Below are 9,633 nucleotides of genomic sequence, written 5' to 3'. Positions count from 1 at the left end.
CAGATGGCTCATAAGGATGCCATCTCAAGTGCTATTTAAAGTCACATTTTATCAAGTCAGAACAATTATGGTTCACTGATAATTCAGCACTGTGCAATGCTTGAGGCCCCAGCCCTGCCCAAAGGTTAAAATTACTCAAACCCAGAATTTACAGTCAGTAGATTTAGAACCAGAACTAGGTAATGGTTTCATGAAGATTTCCTTAGATACTTAAGCATTTAAGTAAGTAGGTTTTTTAGAAGCTAAACCAAAGACTAGCCCCAGTTACAAGTTTCTAGACTCTAGACAGCAGAATGGAATAGTTTGTTGACAAGTTCAACTTACAATTTTGATCTTTGGCCCTTTCAGGCCCAGGGTAGGTTCCATAGATTCTGGGAGCTGTGTGGTCCCCACTTGAGAGAGGACAGAGTCCACATGCCTTCATGTCATGTTTCAAGGGCTTCTGATGAGGGACCTGGGCTTTAGGCATCTGAGAGCAATGCTGCAGCAGAGCCTTCCATGTTTTTCACTTATGCTGGCTTAATGATTTTGAGCCAAGCTGTATTATTACTTCTGATCCTACTTGTATAGAAATCTGAGTTTTAAGATGTTATAATTGGAAATGATGAATGGAGAGAGTCTGAGGAGAAAGAATTACCTGGATGTGGATGTGTTTCCTCCTGTCCGTCACTAACCTCACTGCCACTGTTCAAGGCTCCCTTGTCCCCTTTACCAAGTTCTGCAGCAGCCACCATACCTGCACCCTTGCTGCTAGTCTCCACCCACTCCAGGCTGTCCTACGTGTCACACGGGCAAATGTTTCTAAAACATTTTTATCATGTCGCCTCCTTTTCTGCTCAGAAGTCTACAATGGTGTCAGTACTGAGATGAGACAAGCTGTGGGGCACAATGAAGAGGGGAAACTAGATGCAGTTGACCAGGTCGGGGGATGAGGAACCCTGGGTGGAGCAGCCACCAGTATCCGAAGGGGTCTGGGTCAGCTGTGAGACTCGGGAGGTCAGGTCCAGTCTTGGGGTGGCACCCAGGTCAGGCAGTTCCGGGGTCATGTAGAAATCATGAGCCAGGCTTCTGGATGATCTGCAGTCCCATGCAGGGGAAGCTGGGCAGAGAGTCTGGCCCCGTGCAAAGGGACTTGGCTTCAGGGTGGAGTTCAGGTTAGTGTAGGAACTGGTGTGCCCAGTAGGAAATGGAGGCAGAAGCAGGGCAGGGCAGACCCCAGGTCCTGACCCCATGACCACCACAGTTCCTATAGAACTGGTGGAGTCAGGGCTTCAAGGAGAGTCTTTTCCTCCATGGCCTCTGTGGTGGAGATTGGCTCAGCAACTGCCCAGGGCTGGGCAGTGGGCACCAGGCGCCTTCCAAGCAGACATAGGGAAATGGTTCATTTGGGCATTCAGAACCATCTAGAGCAATGCTGTCCAATAGAACATTCTGCAGTAAAAGGAATGTGGTGTCACATATGCCTATTGAAATGTAGTTAGTGTGGCTGAGAAATGAATTTTTAATTTTATTTAATTTTAATTAACTTTTATTTAAATAACCACATGTGGTGAGTGGCTACTGATTGATAACCACAGACCTAGCGCCTGGCCCCTGATTTACCTATTCATGTAATATCCTAGAAGTCACTTGCATGCCCCCTCAGAACCCATCAGGCCATGGTGATGTTCTCTGCGGCACATGGCTCGCTCTGGCACTGTTTCTGTTGTCCCTGCTGCTTGGACTTCTTTCTCCATCTTTTCCACTTATCTAGTCTTGCCCATTCTTTCTGACTGAGCATGAGCCCATCTGCTCCCAGGAATCTTCCATCAACTCCCCAGCGCACTGCTGCTCCTGTTGCTGCCACCTGGAATGTCTGTCTGCCCTACACCTTCTAGCATTTCAAAATGTTCCATCACATCTTTCATTAGCAAGGCATTGAAATGGCCCTTTGTCATTATGTCTTGCTTATTTCCCCATCTGCGTGAGCTTCCTTCTGCACTGAAGTCCAACTTGCCCGCCGCTTTCTACACTTTGCACTGAGGTTTCTGGCCCCTTAAGTCAGGCATCACAGGTCTCCTCACAGGTCTTCAGCCTTCCCTACCATGCCAGAGTCCCTTACGCAGATTCTCAGGCCCAAGACTGCCCCCGTGTCTCTGTGTCCCCCATCTAAATACCTGCCACGCCCCACAGACCTTTCTCTCATCTCTTTTTGCTTTTCCATCTCTCATTTCTTCCCCTCCCTGATTTCAGGGCCCACTCTCAGTTTCTTAGTCTTCCAAGAGAAAAACTCCAAATTTGCATTATTTTGTCACACAGAGCAATTTAGCTTCTTCCAGTTAGCATTCTCTCCTTCCCAGCCTGGGCTGGGAACTTTGCTAAGCAAAAAGGTCCATTAAATGTGTTTAATAAACACAATTTATTAACAATCTAATTCCTGAGATTAATTCTCATACCCTAGTTCATGTTTAAATTTTAACAAGTTTTTCCTTCCTGCTTGGTAGAGGTTGGGTTCCTGGGGGGCAAATACAGTTTTCTGAAGTCCTTCCTACCCTCCATAGGGCTGAGTAAAGTGCTGGACACACAGATAGGTTCAGTGATACTTGTTGAATTGAATTTATTTTGAATTGAAGAAACAAGTCAAAGGCACACCCGTGTCCTACCCCCTACCCCCTACCCAGCAGAAAACATGGATAAAATGAAAAGGAAAGTTGGTTTGGGGCAGAGAGAGCATATACAAAGGATGAAGTTGGTCAAAAATAATTAAATCTTTCTTAAACTTCACTAAGGCCCTTATGTAAGCTACCTATAAATTTTTTAAACAGTAAAATTAAGACATTGTATGGAAGGCAAGCCCGCTGTACTTTTAAAAATACATGGCAGCCTCAAAGAAGTTTTATTCAAAAGAATGACACACCATGAATGCAGAGTTAAAACATGTGGGCAGCTGGGAAGAATTAGATGTTGAGAAGAATCACCAGGGAGGCATATGTTGGTTATTCTGGGACTGCCTCCTAATGTAGAGGGAATAAAATGATTAAAAACGCTTGTCTTTTGGGATGAGGATGCATTTTAGCACCTAGGAGGGATTCTGGTTAGGTGTTTGGGACAATTTTGTTGCAACTCATTATTGGGAATTCAAGTCAATAACTGGAAAATTGGATATTTCCAATATCATGTTCCTGCAAGATTTCTAAAGCTTCTGTTTCCGATCCTGTTTCATTTCAGATACACGTTTTTCTCCGGCGGCCTTGTGAGTGACGTGCATGTCAGCGAGCCCCCAGCCAGGGTCGGCATTCTGCTGGACTGCACCCGCCAGAGGCTGCTGTTCATGAACGCCGACAGCCAGCAGCTGCTCTTCACCATCAGACACAGGTTTAGTGAGGGCGTCCACCCCGCTTTCGCCCTGGAGAAACCTGGAAAATGTACTTTGCACCTGGGGATAGAGCCTCCGAATTCTGCAAGGCACAAGTAACCATTTGCTTTCAGAACCTGCAAGAGCAATAACTCACATTTTGGGGGGCCCATTGTTCTTTCCATCTGGGGTTGTAGCCGTTATTCACAGGCCTCCCGCACGCTCACACTCCCGATGGCACACTCACGCTCCCGATGGCACACTCATGGCCGTCAGCGCTTGAGCCAAAGCAACGAGAAAACTTGACTTTATAGAGGAGCACGTGAGGAGAGAGGAGGAAAAACCAGCCTCCGCTCTTTGGCTTATATATGTTACTTTCTAAATTAAAAGAACTTAACACTCGATTTGGGAATCAAAATATCTCTACTAGATATTGACTTCCATCTGTTTTGTTGTTAAAAGAAATCCTCTGATGGATGGCCTGAGTGAAGGGAAGGTTGTATTAGTAATTAACCTGCTCTGACAAAGAAACACTGTTTTCCACAAGAAAAATCTTACCTCACTTCACTAAAGGGTGATGGATTCTAGTCAGTAGAGAATATTGCACCCTGAGAAAGTGTTTTAAGTTTATAATGAACTCTTTTGTATTAATATATACTATAGAATATATCTCTTTTCTCTGAAATTTTAAGTGTAGAAAAGTGTTAGATATTAGAAGTCTCCATTTTGTTAAATAAATAGTCTATAAACCAAAACATGTTATGTGCACTTATTATCCAACATGTATAACCCATCAGTCTGGCATCTCTGGACTGGTTAAAACTTCAGAGTATAATAACCATTACACCTCAGTGAGTTGCATATAAGTACTGATTTTCAGGTGACAATTAAACACATTTAAAAAAATAAAACAGTATTAATCCATAGTTCCAGTCAACTGCCGAAAGTTGGGAATCTCTTTGTACTACAATAAAACTGTTGGTTATTTTTATGTATTATATTAAAACTTTCAACATTTTCCTAAACTATGCATGCCAACTTGACAAATCTAGAATGCATGTTGTGATTATTGCTTTCGTTTTCTGTAATATAAATGCATCGATCATATTTATGGTTGTTGGGTTTTTTTTTCACATTTCCAGCCCTCGCCGGGGCCCATCATCAGTGCTCAGGAGGGAGTATGTTTTCTCAGTTGTGTTCAAGTCGATCAACACACCCTCCACTACCTTCAAAGTGGGTGCGGTTGTCCTGACTTTATGTGCCCTTCTTATTGTCTAAAATGAACTCAGTTTTTGATGGGTTAATTTTTCCATTTAATACCTTTAATTTCAGCTCCCTAAGCAGTATATGAACTGTAAAAGTAACTTGAGGATACTTGGGGGTTTAACGTGGGACAAAAGCCACTTTGGGGAGCATATATAAAAGGTGTTCAAAAATTTGAAAAGCTGATATGTAGAAAGAAATTAGGGTTATTTTTATTTTTCCACCAGGATGAGTAGGTAGAATTTTGCTCAAGAGAAGGAAGAAGGCTATACCACTGATAATTGACTTCAAGGGCATGCTGCTTAGTAGGTAATGAGCACTCAGAGTCAAACTGGGTGATAAACTGTCTGGAATAGCAAAGAGTAGATTCCTGCTTTGTGTTTTTTATATATGTATATTTTTTTTTTTTTTTTTTTTTTTTTTTTCCGTGGGGCAGGCACCAAGAATCGGACCTGGGTCTCCGGCATGGCAGGTGAGAACTCTGAGCCACCGTGGCCCACTCTAGATAGAATTTCTTAACTGTGTTCCTGGAGTACTGAGATTTCACAGAAATGTCTTGAGGACCATCAAGGGATCCATTGGGAAGGCCAAGTGGGTAGAAATTCAAGCCCCTGTCACATTTCACAGCTCAGTTTTTATCTGTTCTACACATTGAGATCCATATACTAATTCGTTTAATAAAGAGATGTCTATAATAATTCATTTTATAAAACATTTTGAAATGACAAATGAGATACAAGTCCAGATTCTGTGATCCAGGGTGACCCAAGAGTCCCTAATTCCACCAGTCTTCCAGGGTTCCCTTTCCTTTGCTATCTAAGTATTGATACCACATTGACTGTAAGAAATTGTCTCCTATCCCAAATTTTCAGGAGTTCATGGAGATGATTACATTCTCCTGATCGACACTGCTGGCCTCCTGCTTCAGAAGCTCCTCCATTGCCTCTAGACCTCTCATCACCATCCTTAATGCTTCCCTCCTTCCATGTGGCCTCCATCATTCCCAAACATGGACATAATGAGTCTTTGATTCTTCAAGGCAGTTCTCACACAAGGCTGACCTCATTAGTGGTTAACACAACTTTTTTTTTTTTTTTTTTTTTAAAGGAAAGACAGAGAGAAGGAAGGAAGGATAGAAGGAAGGAAGGAAGGAAGAAAGGGAAACATCTTTTAAACATTTTCTTGTTTTATTGTATTCTGTTTCTCCGTTTTTGTTACATGGGCTGGGGCCGGGAATCGAACTGAGGTCCTCCGGCATAGCAGGCAAGCACTTTGCCCGCTGAGCCACCGCGGCCCGCCCAACTTTTTTTTTTTTAAGACTTGAGATTAACGAGGGGAATTTCCTTGTTATCAACACCCCTTTCCATCATGAAAAAGTTAGAAAGGGCAGAGCCCAAATACCCCTAAAGATTGGGAGAAGGATCAAAGGAGAAGGGGGAATTATAACAGAGTAGATAGGATTTAACAAATGAGTATGACTGCTGAATCATTATGTTGATATTTCTTTTAGTCTCCAGTGTCTTGGAGCAGCTAGAAGGAAAATTGTTTTCCTTAGTTCCACCTAAAACTGTGGAACTGTAACCCATACCAAACTGAAATCTGCTCTATAACTACTTGTTAAAATGTACTTTGAAATTTATTGCCTTTTTGCATATATGTTATATTTCATAATAAAGACTTTTTTTAAAAAAAAGAGAAGCCAGAAATTACAGAAGCCGGAAGTGAGAGGACATTTTCATATGACAGGAAGCAGAGCTACAAGCCAGGGAACCCCAAAGATTTTTGGCAGCCAGCACCAGATGCTCCATCCTTCAGGGAGAAAGCAAGTCTTGCCGATGTCTTGATTTGGTACTTCTTCTAGCCTCAAAACCATAAACTAATAAAAATTTCCGTAGTTTAAGCTAACCCATCGTATGGTATTTACGATAGCAGTACTGACAAACTAATACAACATCTTTTATAGTAGTATAAGAACAAAATTTTGCCCCCCTTTCCTCAGGATTTTCTATCTGATCCAAGCTCTAGGCCTCTCTTTGCAGAATTAAAAAGCCCATTACAGTGATTCTCCAAACCAAACAGCCTTCCTCTCCCCAAGATGAATTTGGCCATCACCCTTTAGAACGGTTTTAGAATCCCCTTAGAATTTCCCTTTAGTGTTGTTACTGTGGTTGTTATTTCTGTAGAACTAGCTAATGACTGTGATGGCTAGAAATCCCTTCTCAACCTAGCTGGAGCTCCCAGAATTAGTGTTGGGCGGTTCCAACACTGCAAAGGACTTTTGTGCATGCCACAACCTTCAAAAAGAAACGACACCCTTCTAGAGGCAGTACAGTATTTGAGGATTTTATTACTTAGGGATAAGTTGGTAAAATAATTAAGAAAAAAGAAAACGGGGGAAGAAGCAGGAGGCCATTTAGTCATTCAACACATATCTGAGTACTTAGTACAGGCTGGACACCATTCTAGGCCCTGTGGTGAATGGCAGCCATCAATTCCAGCTCCCTGCTCTCAAGGAGCTTATATTCTAGTAAGGGAAGAGAGATAATAAACATATATATATATATATATATAGTATGTCATTAGGGAATAAGAACTATGAAGAAAAATGGAGCAAAGTACGAGAATAAAGAGTTATGAGAGGTAGGGGCTACTATATGTTTTGGGTAAGACGGAAGGTTTCTCTGATAAGGTGGCATTTGAGTAAAGATTTAAATGAAATGAAGGAGCAGCCATATGGACATCTACCAGGAAGAGAATTCCATGCAGCAGGAATAGCAAGTATGGAGGTCCTGAGGTATTAGCATGGTCATGCGTTTAGAAGAACAGCCAGGAAGCTGGGGGCCTGGAATGGAATAAGCAAGGAGAAGAGGGAGGTAATGGATGCAGTCAGAGAATAGCAGGGAACTGTTTGTCATGACTTTGGATGCCAAGAAAGGACTTTAGGTTATATTCTCAGTGAGTTGGCAAGAGGTAACGGGTACAAGGATAGACACAAAGGCAATCTCAAAGAAAAGGGCTTTATCAGGGTGTTTGGGTATTATGATTTTCAACATTAAACAGGATATTTCATACAGACACCCTGGGCTAGCCTTTGCCAGCTCTCAGCTCCTGCAGAGAAAGGGCTTGTGTAGGTGGGAGAGGACAAAGGGTGTTCTTTGTCTCATCCTCTGCTCCACCGAGGATCCCTGTGGCCTTGCTCAATTTCTGCTCCAAAGGGAGCAGCCCCTGCTGACTGGTTGCCATAAGGACCAGCCAGGTGCAGAATTGTGGCCAAAAGAGCCCTGCTATTACACCTGGGCTGACTTGGTCCTGAACTGTGTCTGCTTGCCCTCTGTGGAAAGTTGGCAACCACCAAACAAGACCATTCGAAAGAAACTTTTCGAATCTTTTCAACTGTGTGACTTTGCAGTCACAGAGAAGATGAGCTGCAATGTCCCCCAGGAAGTCTGTCGGCCAGAGAGGGCCTCATAGGTGTATACACATGTGTGGATGTGAGTGTGCATGTGTATGCATATCAATGTGTATATTTCAGAAGCGTGTGTATACTGTGTGACTTTGTGTATATGTATAGGATTATGTGTGTGTGAGGGGAGGACGTTGAGTTGGTGCCTACAATTTAGGGCTGATTTTTCCATCGAAGATCCAGCTACTGGATTTGTTAAAACTCCCCAAGTTCATCAGATCCATGGGGAATGGGCCACATTAATCCAGCTCATTAATGACTCTTTAATAAAATTTAAGTACCAATTGCTTAATTTATAGTGAGAAATCAAATTGCCGGAGGGGCTGGAAAACACATATCTGCTAGTCAGAAGATTCTCTCTCTAGGCTCCAGACCCCACCGGCACTGACCATGTTTGATATTAGGCTGCAAACACTGCTTGAGGCATTTACCTCTTAAGTTCCACATGATCAGGACATATCAGGACAACTGATATAACCAGTAAAAAGGTTATAAGGTGATCAAGACAAGTTATGTGGGCCAGCATTATTGAACTGCCATTTCCATCCGAAGGACACACAAATTTGGGTTTGCTGGCCCAAGCACTGTCTCCCCGCATCGGTGCTGGGCTCACCTGAGACGTCCTTGTCCTCTGGATGTTCCTCTCTCTTCAGTCCAACTTCTTCCAGTCACAATCCTTCCTTATCCACCGCCTCCACCTCCTCCCCCTTCTCCTGTTCCTCCTCCTCCCCCCTTTTCCTCCTCTTCCCATCCCCTTCTTTCTCATGCCATAAGACCATTTCCCGGCTATAGTTTCTGATTTCTAGGCCCTGTTCCTTTTGCTTTTGACCTGAAAAATATCTTGCCTGTGATGGTGACTGTGTTAGTTAGATTCAGTTGTCAACTTGGCCAGGTGAGCATACCTAGTTCTGTTGCTGTGGACATAAGCCAATGGTACGTGAACCTCATCTGTTGCTAATTACATCTGCAGTCGGCTAGGAGGCGTGTCTGCTGCAATGAGTGATGTTTGACTTAATTGGCTGGTGCTTGAATGAGAGAGCGCAGTGTTGCACAGCATAACAGCTCAGCGGCGTTTCTCATCTCAGCACCAGCAGCTCAGCCCAGGCCTTTGGAGATGCAGAAAGAAGTCACCCCGGGGAAAGTTGTTGGAACCCAGGGGCCTGGAGAGAAGACCAGCAGAGACCATCTTGTGCCTTCCACGTAAGAAAGAACCTCAGTGGAAAGTTAGCTGCCTTTCCTCTGAAGAACCAACAAAATAAATCCCCTTTTATTAAAAGCCAGTCCGTCTCTGGTGTGTTGCATTCCGGCAGCTAGCAAACTAGAACAGTGACTAAAGCAGATCATGGAACACCATCCACTATATGGATATCAGACTAATTTGATACTCAGAAGGAAACCATATTTGCAAGTCTTCAGTGACACGTCACTGACGTCTCATGTACGAACTGAGTACTTCTGGTAGAAGGAGGACACTTTGATTCAAGGATGTGTTGTAGCTGATGAGAGAGAGAGTGGTTCAGAATACAGACCCTGAAACCACACAGATGCACGGTGAGACGTGGCTCTGTTCCTT

General features: G+C 43.3%; 1 protein-coding gene across 1 annotated transcript in view; it reads left to right on the top strand.

Moving 5' to 3' along the window:
* The window catches only part of CMYA5 (cardiomyopathy associated 5), a 102,664-nt gene extending 98,223 nt beyond the window's left edge, over window positions 1–4,441 (top strand). The window contains exon 13 of the mRNA XM_077139328.1: window positions 3,208–4,441. Within this exon, the coding sequence (XP_076995443.1) occupies window positions 3,208–3,454 (247 nt within the window). The 3' untranslated portion in view covers window positions 3,455–4,441. The remainder of the gene's footprint in view (window positions 1–3,207) is intronic.
* The last annotated feature ends 5,192 nt before the right edge of the window (window positions 4,442–9,633 follow it).

This window comes from Tamandua tetradactyla, chromosome 21, assembly GCF_023851605.1.
Source record: "Tamandua tetradactyla isolate mTamTet1 chromosome 21, mTamTet1.pri, whole genome shotgun sequence".
Lineage (NCBI taxonomy): Eukaryota > Metazoa > Chordata > Mammalia > Pilosa > Myrmecophagidae > Tamandua > Tamandua tetradactyla.
The sequence above is the reverse complement of the archived record's forward strand: the minus strand, read 5'-3'. Positions and strand labels throughout refer to the sequence as shown.